A 22593-nucleotide genomic window follows, 5' to 3' on the forward strand; every position below is an offset into this window, starting at 1 on the left:
TTCTGAAGACCCAGTCCCAGCTGTGTGTGCTGTACACTTCTGCAAATTTGGCCCTAAACCTATTACTCTGTTTCTCTCTCTTTCCACTGATTTTTTTTTTTGAGCCATGCTCATTTTTCCCATCCCCTGCAGTAATCTTATCTCATTTAGGAGCTAAGCAGCCTCTTTGGATAACAAGCCCCTACTGAGGTCCATATTTTGATATCAAGTCCATGAGAGTTTTGTCATTGATTTCAATGGAAGTGAGAGCAGGCCCCAAATGGACTTGATATCAAAATATTCATATAACAGGATACCAACATCCTAGGCTTCAGTTCAGCAAAGTACTTGAGAACATGCCTAACTCCAAGCAAATGAATATTCCCACTGAAGTAAGTGAGACTATGGTCATGCTTAAAGTTAGGCAAATGCTTAACTTTACACTTGCTAAATTAAGGCCCTCATTATTAGTTTTAGCATCTGCATTCTGGTTCCATTGACATTAGTATTTTGTAGAGTTGTGGCAAACAGTTTTCCAGAGATAAAAATGTTTTGGTTCACTTGTGGTTATACTCTGCCATTTGCAGGGTCATCTTTCTTGCCAGACCTAATGATCCCTTTAGGGTTATGATTAAGGGTAAACCTTAAAACACTGTTACGTAGGGCACTTGAGACAGACAGGAAGGAAGAAGGAAATGTCTGGGTTATTTTGCTCTGCCAAATATTTGTGGTGAAACATATTGTGAAAGTAAACTGTAATCAGGGTGAACATATCCGAAATTCTTCAAATATCAGAAATTTACCTTAATTTCTTGACATTTACTTTTATGCCTGGAAGCATTATGCCTGCTTTTGCTTTTTTTTAAATGAGGCCAAATGTCAGGGGTGAAATCCTGGGCTCACTGAAGTCAATGGCAAAATTCCCATTGACTTCAATGTGGCCAGGGTTTCACCCTATATGTGGAGACTATGTACCTCTGGGTACCTGTTTGTATGTTGGATCCCATTTTTTATGTGTATATATAAATATATATGTATGTATATACACACACACAGTTTAGAAGTGTTAGGACAGTATTATCTTACACTGTCTCTGTTTATTTCAATGGGAATGTTATGAGTAACTGCTTCAGTTCAGACAACAGGCTGAATGACTTAGTGGATACCCCAGTGTCCAATGGTATCTAAACTATTTTGACCTCTCTCTAGCACATGTCTGTTTAAAATAATAAAGGATTTTCTTAATGACAATCCCTGTTACAGAGACAATCTGCAGCTCATTTGCTATTCCCTTTTCACTTTATTTTTAATGGGCCCTTAAAACATATTTCCCCTTAAAATTACAACATCCTTTTCAGCCCTTTTTGTTCATAGGACTTGTGTGCTCATAAACAGTTTGAGCATTCCCTTCACACCTGCAATGCACATGTCTGCCTCTGTTAAAGACTCTCCTATCAATCCCTCATTGATAACTAATGAGAACAGTGTTTATACAAAGGCACTTGTCCATTTCACTGTAATATCATAAGAGCATTCTTTTTAAAGCAAACATGTTGCAAGTAGAGATGGGCCTGAGCTGCAAAGTTTGGATACAGATTAAAAACTTCCCCACTGTTAATGGGAATCTCTAGTTTTGAATTATGGTGTGTAAACTCCTATTTAGCTGTCTTCAGTAAAGCAATTAATGTACATTTCAAAATAAGACTTTCTATTTACAAGGTGCCTTTCCCATGAGTCTCTACAAGCACATTACAAATATTAATTAAGCCTTATAACATCTCTGCCAAGTATAAATGATTATATCCATTTTACAGAGGAGTAAACTGAGACAAAGCATGATTTCCTGATATACCTAAAGTTTCACAGCAAAAAAGAGCTGAGTGGGAAAAAGAACCCAGGAGCCTTACCTACTCATTCCTTCTTTAACCACCAGAAACTGTCTGCCCCTCAGCATTCCATAGTTTGTTTCTCCTATTTTTGAACTGTAATCCAGTGATAAAGAAAACTCTTATATTGTTCTATATTTATTATGTTGTCTTTTAATTTAGGATTATATATTTTATTTTAAAGTGTGAAACAGATTTAGGTATATAAAATGTAGGCTTCCTTCATATACAGTTCTGCCAATTAAATTCTGACCGGCAACAGCTGTGCAGCAATTTGGGGGGTTATTTCTGGCTTTGCTACTGACATGGGGAGGATGGTAACTAGACCAACAGTTTCAAACTTGGGTGCCTAATGTTAGACACTTATGTGGATTTAGGCAACTAAATAAGTCGTTTTGAGAGTTTTACATATCCACAGCTCCACCTGAAACAATAATAATGCTTTGTCATATGTGGTACCTTTTATCCCTTTGAGCAAGTCAAATGTTTATAGTTCACATGGTCCCTAGTTCTAGCAAGCGCTCTTCTCCCCCATCCCTTGTGCACTCCGTGCAAGGGCCAAGTCAATCACATGCCTTAGGGAAGCACAGGGGTTGTTCCTGCCTTGTGACTCATATATGTAAATTGCCCCAAAATTGGGGGCAGGTGGGGTGGGGGTGGTAGCAGGGAGGAGAAGCAGGCTCTGCCATGGCTCTATCCACACACCAGGTAACAGAACTGGCTAGGAGCACTGGGGAATCAGCCTGTATCAATCCAAGGTTTTCCACAGTATTTTCTTGAGGTCCCCTAGGGCAATGTGACAGACATGAATAGGGCAGAATCTAAATGCCAGTATCTAGTCCTCATAAAAATGTACTCTTACAACATCCCTGGGAAGAAACTAAAGTACATATGGGGAAACGGAGGGTCAATAAGATTAAGGCTCTCTCCCATCTGCATAATGGGAACAATGGAGGTTACCCCTCTCACAGGCATTTGTGAGGCTTAATTAGCTTGTGAATGCAAAGTGTTCTGGGAAGCTCAAAAAGGAAGAAAATTTCCATGTAAGTATTCTAACAGAGCAACACGAAGACAAGGCATAAAACTTTTGTAGGGGATCCTGGAAAAAGTGTTCTGAAAATGCTTCCCATTTAATGTAATTTGGTATCCCAAAGGTAAAAGCGTTGCTTTTCAGAAGCATCTTGCTCTTATAATTTTCCCTGGCTGGGATGGTTCAGCAGTGGGGAGCTGAATGATAGACAGTCTTTTGTTTAGTTTCCTCACTCTGGGACGGTTTGTGCCACCCTTACTCATGCGGAGTTGTATCTTACCTCTCAGACAGCCCCCGCCCCTCCGAAATGGATGGAAATACTCAAGGAATAAGATGCTGCACCAGCATGAGTATGGGTATGGGAATCTGGCCACGGAAAGGCACTCAGATGCCACAGTAATTGATGGCCATGATATAAGAACCTAAATCAAACAGAACCAAATAAAATTAGTGTCAGGAATATTTACTCAGGTCCCTTCAATTCAAACACTGGTGTAAGGGCTTGGAAATACTTATTTTTGTGCAGAAAGCTTGATTTTCTGGTTAGACAATTAATTTGGCATCGTGCAAAACATTGCTTAATAAATAAGTTATAATACAAATATTTGTTTGGTCACCTATCCTTTTAACAACGAGAACCAACGGAGACTAAAGTTCAGTTGCAATTTGTTGCAGCTGCTGTGGCAAGGACCCCCTTGGAAATGTAATTTCAAGAGGATTCTTCTTGTTAAAAAGCCATTTCCTTGTGAAGGGGGTTCTGGAAGATAGCAATAGGGAGAGGGGGGAAAAAAAAAGCAAGCACAGAAATTTACAAGCATTCCTGAAAAGCATTTTGAAAGCACTGTATTAATTTAAACAATTGCAGATACATTTTTACCAAGTTAAACAGTTTAACCCTTCCACTAAAACTTTATATTAAAAGTGGATTTTTAAAAATAAGTTTTGACAGAACTTTGGCCTCAGTGAACACATTATCCTTAACAAGATGCACATGATGTTGTGTATGCCACCCAGCTCTGCTTTGGAGTTTGTTGGGAGAGAGAATAGCAGCCCACCTTTTTTCCCTGGCCCCTTCCAGAGACATCAGAATGCACTGTTTCCATACAGATACAACTCCCATGTGTTGCCCAGTCTTGGCTCCCTCACAAGAGCTAGCTGAGTTATTTCATGGTGAATAATATTCTTTGAGTCATTCATAAACTGATCCTGATTGCTACTAATTTGTTTGTTATTCATAAGTATTCATTCAGTAGTCTGGATGAACAATTTCAGCTCCATTAGCTGATCACAAACTGTTTACTTCATTCTGCACCATGTGTTTGGTTACGTAAAACTCATAGTATCATTCCTGCGCCCTGACTGGGTGATAAACTGAAGAGAAAGAATGACAAAACTCCAATACGAGAGAGACCAGATGGGTGAGGTAATATATTTTATTGGACCAACTTCTGTTGGTGAGAGAGACAAGCTTTCAAGTTTACACAGACCTGAAGAACAGCTCTGTGTAAGTTTGAAAGCTTGTCTCAACCACCAACAGAAGTTGGTCCAATAAAAAAAAAATATTAGCTCTCACCATATCTCTAATATCCTGGGACCCACACAGCTTCACCAACACTGCATACCACTCCAATATGGCTTTTCAGACTGTCTGTGCTAAAAAGTGGAAACGTCTAGGATTCCAGAGTAATTGCTACTTCTACTTAGTGGCCAACCACATATTCACAAATAACTAATATGACCTCACGTACAGTAGTACAATGAAGTTGGTCTGTTTACTTCTGAATGACCTTGTTTAATACTATTTATCTCTACCAATACTACCTTCTTTCTCCTGCAAGAGGCCTGCCTCTCATGTATGTCACCCTATAACCATGCCCCAGATACATAATTGGGGTGAATGTATTTTCTGACCCAAGACAGAGACCTCTTCCACTGGTGAAGTACACAGTTCCCATGTGGGTTACCTCCTTTGCAATGCACAATTTACTCTTCCCCTCTCTAAGTCACTTCAGTGTGCTCCCTTCCGTACATGAGACAAGCATCCTTCCTTGCAAGATCCCCCTATCCAAGGGACAACTCTCTCCTCACTCCATGAGCTATCATCTCCCCTCTGAGAGATGGATGGGGCACTGACTCTTCATGTGAAGGAAATGCATGTGAATGACCTCCCAAAACCTAACCCCTTTGCCCAATTGGAAAGAAGGCAGAATCCACTATCTAATCATTTACACTTCCACAAGAAGGAGAACCAGGAGGAGAGTAAACTCACAGTCCTGTCCTCAGAGCCACTCCCCCTAAAGAAGACTGGACTGACACCAGATTCTCTCCATCTGATCATAGAATCATAGAATATCAGGGTTGGAAGGGACCTCAGGAGGTCATCTAGTCCAACCCCCCTGCTCAAAGCAGGACCAATCCCCAATTAAATCATCCCAGCCAGGGCTTTGTCAAGCCTGACCTTAAAAACTTCTAAGGAAGGAGATTCTACCACCTCCCTAGGTAACGCATTCCAGTGTTTCACCACCCTCCTAGTGAAAAAGTTTTTCCTAATATCCAATCTAAACCTCCCCCACTGCAACTTGAGATCATTACTCCTTGTCCTGTCCTCTTCTACCACTGAGAATAGTCTAGAACCATCCTCTCTGGAACCACCTCTCAGGTAGTTGAAAGCAGCTATCAAATCCTCCCTCATTCTTCTCTTCTGCAGACTAAACAATCCCAGTTCCCTCAGCCTCTCCTCATAAATCATGTGTTCCAGACCCCTAATCATTTTTGTTGCCCTTCGCTGGACTCTCTCCAATTTATCCACATCCTTCTTGTAGTGTGGGGCCCAAAACTGGACACAGTACTCCAGATGAGGCCTCACCAATGTCGAATAGAGGGGAGCAATCACGTCCCTCGATCTGCTCGCTATGCCCCTACTTATACATCCCAAAATGCCATTGGCCTTCTTGGCAACAAGGGCACACTGCTGACTCATATCCAGCTTCTTGTACACTATCACCCCTAGGTCCTTTTCCGCAGAACTGCTGCCTAGCCATTCGGTCCCTAGTCTGTAGAGGTGCATTGGGTTCTTCCGTCCTAAGTGCAGGACCCTGCACTTATCCTTATTGAACCTCATCAGAGTTCTTTTGGCCCAATCCTCCAATTTTTCTAGGTCCCTCTGTATCCTATCCCTGCCCTCCAGCGTATCTACCACTCCTCCCAGTTTAGTATCATCCGCAAATTTACTGAGAGTGCAATCCACACCATCCTCCAGATCATTTATGAAGATATTGAACAAAACCTGCCCCAGGACCGACCCCTGGAACACTCCACTTGACACCGGCTGCCAACCAGACATGGAGCCATTGATCACTACCCGTTGAGCCTGACAATCTAGCCAACTTTCTACCCACCTTATAGTGCATTCATCCAGCCCATACTTCTTTAGCTTGCTGACAAGAATACTGTGGGAGACCGTGTCAAAAGCTTTGCTAAAGTCAAGAAACAATATATCCACTGCTTTCCCTTCATCCACAGAGCCAGTAATCTCATCATAGAAGGCGATTAGATTAGTCAGGCATGACCTTCCCTTGGTGAATCCATGCTGACTGTTCCTGATCACTTTCCTCTCATGTAAGTGCTTCAGGATTGATTCTTTGAGGACCTGCTCCATGATTTTTCCAGGGACTGAGGTGAGGCTGACTGGCCTGTAGTTCCCAGGATCCTCCTTCTTCCCTTTTTTAAAGATGGGCACTACATTAGCCTTTTTCCAGTCATCCGGGACTTCCCCCGTTCGCCACGAGTTTTCAAAGATAATGGCCAATGGCTCTGCAATCACAGCCGCCAATTCGTTTAGCACTACTCTCATGAAGAGAAGCAGTCTGTAGAGAGGTGGGTGAGGAGGGAACAGCAGATTTACTAAGCCTGATTCTACCCATTATGAAGAGAGGAAACATGATGATCTTGGCTCAATATTTACTCCATGGAGTCTTCCCCCCACATGAAGAGAAGTGGGAGGGAAACTAGCTTTTCTAATAACATGCCTTTCACCACTCTGTCAAGAGAAAATGTGAGAGCCTCTTCATTTCCCTATCCCCATAATGAAGAGAAGCTGGATAGAAACTGGCATGTTCTCCCCAATCTTCAACCCAGAAGAGGAGAAGACAAGTGGCAGATGAGATTTGTGCAGTCCGTTCAACCCATGTAATTTTAGTTTCTTTGGGAATTTCATTAAACTGAAAAGAATTGGGGAAACCGTCAAAGTCTAACATGATGTATTAAAAGAAGGGTGTCTGGAGATTACCCTGCTCAGAATTCTGTGTCAAAAAGAGCATCATCTAAGGAATCTTTTCCCATAAAGTTTGTTACTTCCAGGGTTGTGGTCCTCATGGTATACAGGAAACAGCATGGATGAATATGAGGTTTTAGGGATGTAAGCTGGCTACTGCAGGTCAGAGTATGTATATACATATATATACACACACATACACACCCACCCCACTGGTATTCTTTATCATTCCATTTAAAAATATCCCTACTTAAAAAAAAAGTCAAAATGTCAGTTCGGCAGTCACAAGCCCTGCAGACGACTGGCTCATTCAATGCAAACTTTATAAAGTGCATGGAACTGAAGCCTATACTTTCATTCACTGGACTGATGTGTCTACTTGTAAAAACATACACAGCCTGGTTAACACTTACATTATGTGGAGAGAATGAAGCAGAATTCCTGTGGAGTTGAGTAACACCTCATACCCTGAGCATTTGCAGAACAGTCCACCTTTGTCATGTGCTAAAATGTATTAAAAGTTGTACTATTTGCACTACATATGTGCAAAGTGCAGTTTTCAAAGATTAATAACTGTCATATGAACACTATCATATCAAAGAGTGAAGGCAAATCCCATGGGACTGAAGCAAGTGCTTAAGTGATTTCTTGACAAAGGGCTTAAACAATGTTATCTTCCTTTCCTCCAGTCTTTACTCATAGGAAGTCCAAAGCAGTTGTTAAATGAGGAAGCTTTTTATTTTCATTCATGATTTTAGATATGCTTATTTCAGAATCAATGACTTCTGTGTCTATTTGCCTAAAGGAACTAATAAATCATAGATGGGTATGGGGCTTGCCACAAGAACAATGATTATTGTGAGAACCATAACTATGAAATCACTGTTGATTTGTACTTCGGCCATTTGGTATAATTGTATATGTCCATTTATGTCTCCTTCCCCAAGGTAGAATGTAAGGACACATTGTGTATTTGTAACATGAATTTTTGTAGCTAGTTCTAGAGCTGTGTGGAATTTTCACTGTGAAGCTGAAAACCTGAAATGTCATTGTTTTCAAGTTTCATTTTGAAAACGGCTCTGTTTTCATGAAATTTTGAGGGAAAGTGGATCTTTATTTGCAGCAAAGAGAGAACATTTAGGGCTGTCAAGTGATTAAAAAAAATTCTGATTAATTGCACGGTTAAACAATAGAATACCATTTATTTAAATATTTTGGATGCTTTCTACATTTTCAAATGAAGTAATTTCAATTACAACACAGAATATAAAATGTAAGGTGCTCACTTTATATTTATTACAAATATTTGCACTGTAAAAAACAAAGTTGAACTTACAAATGTAGAATTATGTACAAAAAACCTGTATTAAAAATAAAACTATGTAAAACTTTAGAACCTACAAGTCCACTCAGTCCTACTTCAGCCAAATCGCTCAGACAAACAAGTTCGGTTACAATTTGCAGGAAATAATGCTGCCCACGTCTTGTTTACAATGTCACCTGAAAGTGAGAACAGGTGTTCACAAGTCACTGTTGTAGCTGGCATCGCAAGATATTTACGTGCCTGATCATTAAAGATTCATATGTCCCTTCATGCTTCAACCACCACTCCAGAAGACATGGTGTCCATGCCGATGATGGGTTCTGCTTGAGAACGATCCAAAGCAGAGCAGCCTGACACGTTCATTTCCATCATCTGAATCAGATGCCACCAGCAGAAGGTTGATTTTCTTTTCTGGTAGTTCAGGTTCTGTAGTTTCCATATCGGAGTGTTGCTCTTTTAAGACATCTGAAAGCATTCTCCACACCTCGTCCCTCTCAGATTTTGGAAGGCACTTCAGATTCTTAAGCCTTGGGTCAAGTGCTGTATCTATCCTTAGAAATCTCACATTGGTACCTTCTTTGCATTTTGTTAAATCTGCTATGAAAGTGTTCTTAAAAAGTGTGCTGGGTCATCATCCAAGACTGCTATAACATGAAGTATATGGCAGAATGTGGGTAAAAAAAAACGAACAGGAGACTACAATTCGCCCCCAAAGACTTCAGTCACAAATGTAATTAACACTATTTTTTTTTTTAACAAGCATCATCAGCGTGGAAGCATGTCCTCTGGAATAGTGGCCAAAGCATGAAGGGACATATGAATGTTTAGCATATGAATGTTTAGCATCTGACATGTAAATACCTTGCAATGCTGGCTACAAAAGTGCCGTGTGAGCCTGTTCTCACTTTCAGGTGACATTGTAAATAAGAAGCAGTCAGCAGTATCTCCTGTAAATGTAAACAAACTTGTTTGTTTTAGCAATTAGCTGAACAAGAAGTAGGACTGACTGGACTTATAGGCGCTAAAGTTTTACACTGTGTTGTTTTTGAGTGCAGTTATGTAACAACAAAAATCTACGTTTGTAAGTTATACTTTCACGATGACGAGATTGCACTACAGTACTTGTATGAGGGGAATTGAAAAATACTATTTCTTTTTATTACAAATATTTGCACTGTAAAAGTGATAAATATAAAGTAAGCACTGTACACTTTGTATTCTGTGTTGTAATAGCCATCAACATATTTGAAAATGTAGAATATCCAAAAATATGTAATACATTTCAATTGGTATTCCATTGTTTAACTGTGCAATTAATCACAATTAATTTTTTTAAATTGCAGTTCATTTTTTTGAGTTAATCGTGTAAGTAAATTGCAATCTACAGACCTAATAAAATTTCGTTCAAAGCAGGTGTCATTGAGGAAAATTAAGCCAATTTTTGATCAAGGATGGATCTGCAGTGAAGACATGAAACTTCATGTTTTCACTGTAAAAGTTAAAGGCAAATTTTGCAGACAAAACATCACCTGGAACAAAATTATGAAAGTTTTTCTCCTAAGGACTTTGGCTGCTGTGTGGGGCTTTCCATGTCACTGGAGTCACAGCTCAGTGAAGCTAGCTTCAATTGAAGGGTGCCAAAGGCACAATCTAGCCCTTAAAGAATTTTCAAAGGACCCCATGAGGCTTTAGGATTAACAGTTTAAATGTACACAGGACTTTACTTTCTTCGATAGTTCCTTTCATGCTTAAGGATCCTTAGACAATTTACAATCTCTACACATCTGACACTTCTGCCATGGACATGAAGCACAGTATTAGGCATGTAAAGCATCAACCAAATGGTACACTTACTGTGGGATCAGGAAAGTTTGGTGAAGGTCACCAGGGCAAAGCCTACTTATAAAGAGTGCCCTGGGATCTGGCCAGAGATCTTTAATGTCCACACAGAGGAGGCCAGGCCTCTGCCTTTAAAAAAAAAATCTTTTGGATAAAACCTTAATTCTTGATGTGGCAAAGCTTAAAATAATAAAGGGACACATGAAAAAACAAACTCAGGAACTGGTTTCAAGGGGCCCCTTTTGGGCAGAATTAAATACCTACTGTACTATATGTCCTGGGATGCGTAGTTGTAAGGCAGTCAGTAATAAGACCCAGAATGCTTAATCAACTAACAGAATATGATAGAGATGTAGCATACGGCCAGACACAAATGCTTAGTTTTATCTAAAATTAAAACTGTACATCATTTGCACATACAAAGCTTCAGCTTAACTGAGCTCAGGTAGATGCTAAAAAACCATTTTCAGAGGGAAAAAATGTTATCAAATGCTTTCTCCACCATTTGTCTGTGTAGTCTACTGAGACTGTTAGATCTTCAGGATAGGGATAGCCTTTGAGATGTGTTTATACAGCTTCTAGCACAGTGGCACTCCAATTTCAGCTGAAGGCCTCTAGATGCTACTGTTATATGAACAGTCATAAATTGTAATATAAATAATTTAGAGAAGAACTCCCATAAAATAGTAAGATGTTAAGAAAAAACATTAAAGTGGACTCAAAGTGAGACACTGAAAGGAAATAATTCCCGCCCAGTTCTCTAACAGGAAAAGAAAGAAAGTTTCCTCAGCCACTTAACAAGATTGCTAACAATCTAAGTGTCCAGATTCCAGACAGCTAAAGAGGAGGGCAAATAATAATTTTTTTGGTGGCCTTTATAGATGCTAGCAATTCTGGTTACTTACATAAAATTATTGTGGCTGGATATAGTTCTGGGTACTGTAGTTAAATTATTCTTGATCCTGTGGTTAAATAATTGGTGCTGTCTTGCTTGTTAGCAATTCAAGAGACTGTGGTTACATTTTTGGTGTGTTTGGTACCTTTTATTGCTGTGTTCTTAGGATACTGTGGTCAATTACTGAATCTCATGCTGTTTTACTTGCCTGCTACTAAAAAAAAAATCTCATCTTAGCATTTTCTAGGATGTCACAGTGTTAATGCTGGTAATTATGTCCAGTTGGGAAACACTAGTATGTAAATGAGCTGGTGAATATTAGAGGTATGCAAAGCTCTGCCATTTTGATTCAGCTCACATAATGCTTATATAGTCAAAACACACACAAAAAACCCACCATCTGAACTCAAAGGTTTGCTTGGTTTCAACCTCTTCTCCACTTTCCTCGCCTGTTTCTCCCTTAACTAGCCTTTTTTACCCTCTCAGTTTCTCACTTGCTCTTTCCTCTAACCTCTTAACCCCTTGGTTCTTTTCTCTTCCCCAGCTCAGAGCTATTGCCCACTCCCTCAACAACTCCCACCACCACCACAAAAGGTTAGGTCCATTGAAGAACGGCAATCCAGTTCAGCTTCTCAGCATCTGCTCTTTTGGCCATCTGCAGTGGGGGAAGTGACTGGACTCGGTAGAAGTAGGAAGGAAGGAGGGACCTGTAGCTGGGGTTAGGGAAAAGTTGGGGCGGGGCTACTAAGACCCATGCATTAATAAAGGAAAGTAGTTGGAGCTAGTAGGTGGATAGAGCACAGCAGAGAGGATAGAGTCAGAAGACGGGAAGGACCTTTACCTACAGTAGTGGGTAGTACTCAGCAAGGCTGAAGCACAGAGAGTGGAGAGTCTCCAAAAAACAGAGGGGTAAATGCAAATTGTGGTGAAGTGAGGTATGGAGGCAGCATACAAATAGTCTCACTGAATTCAAGGGAATCTTCATTACTTTCAACCAGGAGTAAGAATTTTGCCCATAGAAGTGATAATTTTAGAACAGTGGGGGACAAAGGAAGGCTTGCCCGGCCACTGTGTAAACTACGCATGATACGTGGCTAGAAATTCAATAGGCAGTACTGCTAATCTGGCATTTTTCATTAACCTTAAATGGTTTCTTTGTTTTGTTTTTAAAGATTCTAAATCCATAATCACTCTCTCAAGAGGCCAAAATAGTAGCTGTTCCTAGAATTCACACATCTAAATCAAAATTAAAAAGAAAAGTGAGAGGAGGTGATGGCATGTCAAGGCCCTCTTAGAATAGCACATTCTTACACTATTCCTGCTCAGGAAAAGAGTCCATTGATTTCACTGAGCCTCATGGAGCAACAACTAACCTGGGGCCTGATTCTGCCACCTTTCCTTGTGGGATTACTTATGTGAGTCAGTAACACAGAATCAGGCCCTTACTGAGTAAATGGAGGCGTGTATGGCCCCATAGGTGTATATATTTTCCCTAGTGTGACTGCTAGTACATTTTACATTTTTGTAGAAGTGGATAAACAACCATAAAATGAGAAGGAGTGACAGGGATGAAGGGACAGCCAAAATCCAAATAATTTAGCAATTCTATGAATACTTGCTCTTGGCTATTGAAAAACTGCTAAATTATGTTATGGCTATTTTTAAAGAAATAATGCTTATTGTATAGGCATACTTGTGTTCAAGTAGTATTCAAAATCGTATTCCTCCTGATTGCCCCTGTATGCGTATGTCTACGCTGGAGTAAAAGACCTGAGGCATACCCAGGACTGGCCTGGGTCAGCTGACGTGGGCTCTCAGGGCTTTGCTGTGCAGGATAAAAATTGCTGTCTCAGGCTGGAGCCCAGGCTCTGGGATCCTCCTCGTTCCTGGGGTCCAGAGCAAGAGATCTAGCCGAGCCCGAACATCTATACCGCAATTTTACAACCCCGCAGCCGAAGCCCTGCGAGCCCAAGTCAGCGAACCCAGGCCAGCTGTAGGTATTTAGTTGCTGCGTAAATGTAATCCGAGACCAGATTCTGCTTGCTTTACTCATACAAATATTCCCATGGACTTCAATAGGAGCTTTGCCTGAGAAGGATGTGCAAGATCATCCCTTTCAAAATGAAAGCATTATGAAGTGTCAATTGCTAGAGAAAACATATCAATATTCCAGAGAAATCATGAATTAATATCCATTTCTTTAATTGACTAAATTAGAGTCAACCGTAATCTTGATGTCGCAGATCATCATAGGATGTAAATAAATGTAAGAAATGCACCAACAGCATACTGGTCTAACACAAAACCACATACCCACCCACAAACAACTAATTGTTGGCTATCGTTCTCTTGTTCAGCATGAACCAAATTCTTAGCTGGAAGAGTTCTGTTGACTTCAGTTTAGCTCTGAAGGTAAATTTTATTAGTTTTTTTTCCCCACTTTATGCCCTAATTATTAGGAAAGCCATTTTCTATTTCTACGTAAAATAGAAGTCTCAACATTTTATTTCTTTGGTATTAAAAGGTACTGCTATTTTTATCAGACTAACAATCCCGCTATGGAAAAAACATCAACGAGAAAGATGTAGGAAGCGATGCTCTTTTAACATACATATCAAGTTCCCACTACAATGTCCGATTGTCTAAACAAATCAAGGAAGAGTACTAATTTAATAAAGCTCTATTTTATGAAAATTATTAAAATGTCTTAATTGGTTTGTGATATACGATACCACTGTTTAGAAATTCAGCAGCTTACCAACTCTGAAACCATACATGTCAACAAAAAATGATCATGACAAGATTTGTTGTTTTTTTTTTACTGAAGTGTTGTGTTAATTATCTTAAAGAATGAGAGAAAAATAATGTCTAAGAATTATTGGTTGTAAATCTCAGCTATTTTCATGGCTATCCAACCCCACACCTAACAATGTAGCCACAAATGAAGATGAAGCTTCATTAATGAGAATATAATGAATACATTACCCTCTCAACAGGAGCCAATCCTGTATTCCCTGCTCAGGATAAACAGCCATTGATTCTAATGGGAGTTTTTCCTGAGTAAAGAGTGCAGGAATGGGGCTCCTTGAGCTAAATCTTGTTTGCCTTTCTCAGCCATGTAATCCATTAAATATTGACACTATTCACACTAGTAAACTGAGCAGGATTTTGGCTGAAGTGATATTTGTAGTGCAAATTATATGAAAACAGGATCTGTAAACTAAGTGGCATCTTCTTTCCCACTAAGGACATTTATAATTATATATAGATGTCTCAGTGTGCTTTGCAGTAGAGCATCATTAATTCGTGCTAGTGAGTGAGAGCCATTATAAATTAATGAATAGTTCAAATTAGCAAATAAGGGCCCACTCCTGTAAATCTTACTCCTGAGTAGTTCCACTGACTTCACTGGGATTAAGTGAATTGTATCAACATCATGTCTTTAGCGCTAAAGACATCTTATCCTGAATAAGGATGGCCATGTTAATACCAAATAGCCAGATTCTGTCTTCCATACTCTTGTTGTATAGTACATTACTGTGGGAGCAGCAGCACAGAAATTAAGGGACTGCTCAGAGAGCAAGATATTATGGGGTGCAAGCATGGGTGGCAAAATTTGACTTTGTGATTAAACACAGTGAAGAAAGCAAGGCGAATGAATAAAAATGTACATTGCTCCTTTATTTTGTCAATGGCGAGTTATAAGCCATACTCCATTGTTTCCTAGTAAATGTAAAAGTAGTAAAAGAATGCAATAATCTTAGTAATATGAGACTTTGCTACAGCACCTGCTATTAAACTTTTGCTCAGAGGTAAGGAATTCTGTGTGAATTATAAAACAATTGTGGGGTCTGAGAAGAGAAGCTACAGAGATTCAAAAATCATATAATTAGCTTAAAATAAAACCCTAATCACATATTGCTAGTTTTGCATGCACTCAGAACAAAATAGCTACATCCAGTTATTAGGAAGCTGCAGTGAAATAATTCAATGAATTCAATGAATCACTTGAATTTGCAGCTTCTTTCTTGCTTTAAAGAAAGATGTGAACAGGACAGGGACCCTTCAGCACTGGAAAGGAAACATACTGAGTGCCTGAATGTTGGCAGCTCCCTTGCCGCAACACTGTCTGTTGCTTATGAAAAGCAGCTGTATCTGGAGGTGCTACTAGTGTCTGATTGTATGAAAACCAATATTTTCCAAAGCAGAATAATGCATGTTCTAGCTATGTCATTTATACAATCACTATAATGTGCCATTCAAGTGGAGACCTAAGAGATGATAGAGGGCTGATGACTTAAAACGCTACTTTATCATTTGCCTTCCAGGAAACATGAATGCAGAAATGTTTCAGTCAGATGTGTGTGTGTGTATATATATATATATATAATCTCCAAAGCAGGGGGAGGAAGGAGTTGTTGTTCACAGCCAAATCAGGTTCCCTTCCTACTTTAACTGTAACTCCTTTTTATTTCAGCTCAACTTTGCCCTCCCCATCCTGAGGGCTGTCATTCTGACCCCAGCCTAGCATGGCCATGACCAAAGAAAACATCTGCAAACATTGTTGGGTGTCCCAGAGTGAAATATGCAAATCTTTTCCTACTTCACTCTCAGCACAAAACTATGCGCAAGAATTTTGCTAAAATATTAGACTAGCAAGCCTTCTGACCCTCATTAGTACACTTTCACACAAGAGGATTTCTCCTGCTCAGTCTCCTACTTGTGATTTTTATGAAGGGTTTCATTTTATCACTAGCAACATCGTTTTCACTTTGAGCTCTAATTTGACTTCTGTTCAAACTTGACTAACTAAAATAAATAGCAAGCAGCTACATCCTTTATTCATTAAATCATTTTATTATCATTATTAATATTATTATTAATAATGGTTTTATTTCCAGCCATCTTTATGAGCAAATCCAGCAGAGAAGTGCACAAGGCAATCGTTTAAGATTACTGACTCCCTCAGTCAATTTTTGATACTTTATTTTTCTTAAGGTTTAAAACCATATCAATCCCCCTTACATCTACTCCTCTAAAAACAGTGTTGTCTTTGAGAGTCTTGGAGAAGTGAATTCATTTCATTTTGGAAGGAAAGCTCTGTCAAGAAGAGAGGAACTACAAATCTGACTTTTTTAAATATAATAAAGTTGAATTTTAGACCTATGTGAAGTAGGGAGGGAGAGAGATCACATAAAAAATCATCATTTACACATTAGGGAGAGAAAAAGAGATGTGTATATGAACTGTGTCCTACCTCTCCTTGCCGATGATGGTGCTTTGGAGGTTTTCCCATCTGCCCTTGGATTTTGCCCTTCTTACTGCTCCCAAGTGTCAGTCCCTGGTGGATGCCTGCAGATCTGTTGGTTGCCTGTGTTGGAGCCTCCCCCATCAGGGTGGACTTGATCGAGTTCACCTTGGAGCTGGAGCTGTCTAGCTGGGAGCTCTCCACCATCAGGATCACAGCTAGTAAGAGGAGACAGCAGGAGCACTTATTCCATATCAGCAGCATCATCTCCCCCTCCCCACCAAAAAAGGGATTTAAAAAACAGCAGAGGGATAAAAAGAAAAAAAAATTCTCCCAAAGTTTGTTAACAAAACAACTCAATAGATTTCAATGCCACACGCTCAGGAAACTGCTGTCCTGGGAGAGACAGGAAAAAGAATCCCCTAAAAAAAGTACAGTCTAAAAGAAATGAGCAACATTCAGATCAAGTGAAGTGACGGCTTTTTTCTCCAGATTCTTGAGAAGTTCAGGAAATTTTTTTAGTGACTGGGAGCAATAAACTGAGGCAATTGCACCCAGGAAAGCTTCCCACCAGTGGAGTCACCCTGCAGGTTTGCTCAAACTTCAGACGAAGAGTCAGTTACTTATTTCCCCCCACTCCTCCTCTCTTGCTACACAAGTCAGCAGGGAGAAAACTCAAACCAGATCCAATCCAAGCAGCACTGTCAAGGGCTGGGATTAGTTTTGTTTCTCTCTCCCTCCTTTTTATTCCCCTCCCTTCTTCTTTCTTTCTTTTGCCTCAGTCTCTGTAGCCAGTGTTTGTGAAAAGGACACGTTCTCCTCCTACAGACGAGCTGGTGCTGGGGTGAGGGGCTCCAGGCATCCGGCAGACAAGGCGAATCCTGGGGACTGAAGACCTGGAGTAAGGATCACACAGGCAGAAACAGACAGACATCTAGACAAACTCACTGACAAACTCCTTAGCACAGATCTCTACACACTCACTGTTCTCTGACAGTCTCTCACTTTGCTCTCGTCTCCCACTGCCCCCTTTACTTTTTATAGCTTTCCACAATGGATTTCTCTTTCCTCCGCCCCCAGTTCAGAGTGACAAAGAGTGAAACTGACTCTTCTCATTCCCCCCTTGCACCCACCTTACCAACAGCAGATCTTTCTTCCCATTTTGGCTGGGAGATGGAAGTATCCCCTGTCTTTAGGAACACAGGGGCTGTGTCTGTCTGTATCCCCCTGAGTGACCAGCACACCTCCTGAACACATGTACATACACACAGTGTTTCAGGGATCAGCATACTCGAGGACACATATCCCTTTTTACTGGACTATCTGTAAGGCTCAGATGTTGGCACCAAGGTATGGTGTTCAGAATAAATCAGGAATTTCAATGAAGTCCATGATGAGTTTGTGCTGCAGTGGTGGCTCCCTCCTGCAGGTTTGGGCCTAGCTCCATAGGCACTTGAGACAGAGATGAGGGGGCAAGGGGCCATGTGCCCCACTTATAAAAACCTGGACAAGAAAAAAAATTATATATATATATATATATATATATATACTGCAGCGTGGTCCAGCCAGCTAGCCCGCACCCAGGTCCTACTGTGTGTAACATGCTGGCCATGTCCTGCTCTGCACTGTGCAGCAGAACTCAACTGCCAGCAGCTGGAACTGCAGAAGTAGCTCCTCTTAGCACCAGGGACCAGCCAGGTCTGGGATACAGGATGGACCAGTTACTTGAGGTCTTGTTCTTGCTGATAAGGAGCTGTAGGGAAGATGGGCTAGGGCTCCAGCAGGGTCAGGCTGGTGGGAGAGGCTCCCTCAAGAGCTCTAGGAGGGTCACTGGGTGACCATTCTGTGACTTCCTCCACCCACCTCTGCTGTGAAATTTACATAAAATAAATAAATAAATCGTAGCTTTAATTATCTAGGATGAGAGTAAAAGTTGGATCCTGCCAGAAAATAGTGCATTCTGCTAGATCCTGCCAATGTTTATACCCAGGCCCCCAAAATTCCACTGTCTAAATAAAAAATGTCCAATCATTAGTAGTGTGCAGAAAAATTCCACAATGAGACATCTTGGCACTGTAGCTCCACAAAAACACAGATCCAGGACATGAATCCTTCTATATCCCACCAATTTTTGTGCCCAAGCCTCTAAATTCCATTATCCAAATAAAGAACACATCCAACTACTATCAGTATACCAAAAAAAAAGTCCTGAATACAGCACATCTTGGTACTGCAGTGCCACAAACTTCTGGATCTGGGATGTGGATTCCAGTAATTTTGGCATGCCGCTTCTCCAAATCCCACCACCTAAGAACCCATCCAACTGCTACCAGTGTGCTAAAAAAAGGTGCATGGCACATCTCAGCACTGCAAACAACTGGAGACAGGCAATGGAACTGGGGACTTGGGTGCAAAAATCAGCAAGATCTGGCAGGATCTGTCTAGATCTGGCTTTTACCTATTAACTGCAAGGGACTCACTGCAAAAGGCTCACCCTGGATCAGTGTCTGTACTGCTGCAGACTAGTTACAAACCCTTGATTCCTTAGTGAGTGTTGTATGTATGTATAGTGAGTGACAGGAGGGGAGAGAACAGTTTTTCTTATAAGTTGCTTATTTACACATGTAAGTGTAAGCAACAACATTTTGGGAGGTGAGGAGTTCAGTAACTGGGTCTTCACGGGTTCTTTTCCTTCCACAGGGCTACTCATCTGAAATAGAATCAATCACTTCTACTTATTATAGCCCTTTACATGGGTAATGGGGAGGAATAAATTAAACTTCATTTCCCTTTTCCCTGTTAAATCAGCAGTTGTGTGAGAGGAAATCACTAAGGCATGCATGGAGGAGGGAGGGCAGAGAGACGAAAGCCCCTTGAACCAGCATCCTTTATTCTTCTGATTCTGTGAGCTCTCTTGCCTGGCTGCGAAGCTAGATTCTGTGAGCTCTCTTGCCTGGCTAGATCCTTTTTAAGGAGATAAGGAGCTGTGTCTCCAGCAATGACCTCATATGAAACATTGCCTTTTACAGTCTTTTAAAAGAACACAGAGGACTGTTTCTGTCAACGTGTCCCAATTTTAGGCTTTGTGGTAATCTAGAAGGAGCTCCTGGTAACGGGGAAGTGAACCTATAAAAAGTTCAACTCAAGCCTTTGATATTTTTTTTTTTTAAAACCCAATTTTACATGGAGGAATTCTTTAAAAATCTCTTTTTTCTTATCCAAGGAGGTTATCAGCTTCAGTGCTCATTTTTAGTATGGATGGATTTAAAATTAGTTTCATTTCTCAGAAGTGGCAGATCAACTATAGAGCTTGGATCTTAAATCCATAGGGTCCTAAAATAAATTGTGTTGAGTAGTTTAGAGTCTGATTTCAGGGTCAGATAAGTCCTTGTTTTAAAGATGAAATTGACTTTATTATGGTCAGTACAAAGGTTTATAAGTTTCACATTTTTCCTATGCTAGCCTTTGAGCAGAGAGGGAATGAATGTGAAATGAAACTTCATTGACAATCTGACAGTTTTTCTTGCTAACAGCATTTGTCTTTTGCCCCTTTGTGGAGCCAGGATCAGGTTAGGAAATGAAGGATGGTTTTTGCATTTGCATCTGTGTATAATCATGGAAGGCATTTCTACAGGAAAGTGCTTTGAAATTTCCTTAGGAAGGAGAAAATAATCTCCCCCACCCACCCGCTTTTGTTCACACACCTTTCCCCCATGTGATCTGGTTCATCGGAAACCTGTGAGAGAAAGCAAGGGCAATCATCTATCAGGACAAAAGCAAAAGGCTACCTCTCATCAGTTCACATATGGATGAGCCTTTCACTTATACCACCACCAGTCTGACTGGGAACTCGGTGGCAATTTAATGTGTTGAAAAGATCCTTCTCCGTAATAATTTCAAATCACTTGAGCTTCACAGAAAACTAGTGAAGTGAGATCTGAACAGACTGCACGCAGAAAGATCCCTACCACACTGCCAGGTAGAAACACCCGATCAGCTCTGATACCCCTGGAGGCACACACACAGGCACACCAGCCACCAAATTCAAACATAAATCGTACTGAGATGGACAGACACGCAGCTCACTGGTTTATCGCTGCAGTGAGAGACGTCCTGCGTTTCTTTCCTGTAGTCAGAAGAGTTCTCAAACCAGGAGCTGAGGTATTACAGAGAACTACTACCATGGAAATCACGTCTCTTTCCAGTCTTCACAGTGGATTTCACAAAGCAGCCTTCCCTTAGCCTCAGTGTGCAGCGCTCATTGGCTTGTGATAAAGGAGCAGAAGGATAAAGTGGCAAGGTTTTGCAGGCTCTGCTTCCCATCTCAGTTATCACTCCCCCATGGTATACAAGATCAGTTTAGTACTCTGCTTAGTTAAACAAACCTTCTCCCCCCTTACTTAAATTGATGGCACAACTTCGACCAGATTTTTGGCTTATTGATCAGAAAGCTGTGGGTGATTATACTAGACAGCTATGTGGGATGGAAAATGTGATCCTTCATTGACAGTTTAATTATTTCATAAGTACCTTTAGGGACAGACAGTGTCTCCTCTATGCTTTGTATAACTAGGAACACACTGCAAGCACTCAATAAGAGTCAGAACCTTCTCCCATTGAAGTACATGTGAGTTTGCCTACTAACTTCAGAGGGAAGAGAATGAGGCCCTACAAGAATTTATTGGGACTGTGGATCTGGTTCTGTTGTCCTCAATTAGGAAACATTCCCACTGACTTCAACCTGATTTTTTGGCTGAGCTAGGGCGGCAGGATCAAACCCCATATTAGCACTCACTAATATTTATGTTTTCCATTTATTTGAAGTAAATATCAACAGAAATAGACAAATCAATGATGAGCAAGTCTGTTTGGGATATTGCTTCTTATGGGATTATAAAACAGTGGCTGAGAGAGAGAAATACAGAGAGAGTCCATGAAAATAAAAGCTACAATCTAATGACCTGTTCCAAGCAACAACAGCTCTCACTGAAATCAGTGGCCATTGAGGGTGCTGAACATCTCAGAGGAGGCACTGAGCACCTAGCTGGATTGCACTCTAAATCTGATGATTTGTCCTTAAATTAAAAAAAAAAAGAAGCATATATCATGTACATAGCCTGAACACAAACCACGGGACAAAATTCCCAGTAGCTTCTATGCCCCTGGGTATAGGTTCAAAGGAGAGAGAAAAATGTGGGGGTCCAAAGGTGATACAATAGATAGTAGAATGGTAATAGGATGTATTTGGTGGAGTTCAGTGAAGGGATGAATCAGAAATAAATGTGACCTAGAATAAGCATTGCTCAGAGGATGGGGGAAACCAACTGAGAATCCAGCAGTCCAAAAGGCTAGAACCTATTTTATGATATGTTTCTTACATGAGATTCTTTGGAGTGAGGATTGCCTTGCAGGATTTGGAGAAAAGGTCTGCATTGTCTCCTTGACATTTGATTTTCTCCTTGAGGACTGAAGATGCAAGTTCTGGGTTTCACTATAAGTGCAGGAGGGCTAAGGATTTCTCCACTTGCTCAGGGTGCATCTTTTGCTCCTACCCCACCCTTCCCAGAGCTCCTGTCCCCCTCTCTGCTCCTAGGTCCTTTCTCCCTCCCCTCTCCAAGCGCACCAACTCCTGTTTCACTCACCATCTGCACTTATTTACCATCTCCAGCCTCCTCTGCTTATATCCACCCCACATACAGTCTCCTGCCCCCTCACCTGCTGTCTCCCTCATCCTCTGGCTCCTGCATTGATCTCGCCACTTCATTCCTTCCTCCACTGCATTCAGTACAGCTGGTTGCTGCAGCAGTGCAGCAGGGGGTGGGGAGGCTGCAATCTTCCTGCAGAGTTCCAGAATCTTGCTACAGCAGACAGGAGGAACAACTGCAGGGAAAGCTCTGTTCAGCCCCTGCACACAGAGGCTAGAGCATGCTCACTTGCTCTCTGGGGATGGTACATATACAGTCTAGTCAGAAGATGGGGCACGCTCAATATGAATGGAATCTTCAGATAATTTACAAGCCAAACTAAGATCTCTACTGAGCATGTGCAAACAGATTTTTCAAAAGCTTATACCTTGACCAAATTTGAGGAAATTTTCACAGGGACAGCAAAAGGAACCC

General features: G+C 40.8%; 1 protein-coding gene across 2 annotated transcripts in view; it reads right to left on the reverse strand.

The window, feature by feature from the left end:
• DKK2 (dickkopf WNT signaling pathway inhibitor 2) overlaps positions 1–22342 on the reverse strand; it is a 62941-nt gene extending 40599 nt beyond the window's left edge. Inside the window, exons 1-2 of one of the 2 annotated variants that reach the window (XM_084627404.1) lie at positions 22190–22342; positions 16484–16692 (exon numbers count right to left, since the gene is read on the reverse strand). In XM_084627404.1, the coding sequence (XP_084483530.1) occupies positions 16484–16692; positions 22190–22238 (258 nt within the window). In that variant the 5' untranslated portion in view covers positions 22239–22342. Of the gene's footprint in view, positions 1–16483; positions 16892–22189 lie in introns of those variants that run through there. The other variant, XM_084627403.1, reaches the window with a different exon arrangement.
• Between the last annotated feature and the right edge of the window lie 251 nt (positions 22343–22593).

Source organism: Lepidochelys olivacea (assembly GCF_965140295.1).
Source record: "Lepidochelys olivacea isolate rLepOli2 genome assembly, chromosome: 4".
In the NCBI taxonomy this organism is placed as follows: Eukaryota; Metazoa; Chordata; order Testudines; family Cheloniidae; genus Lepidochelys; species Lepidochelys olivacea.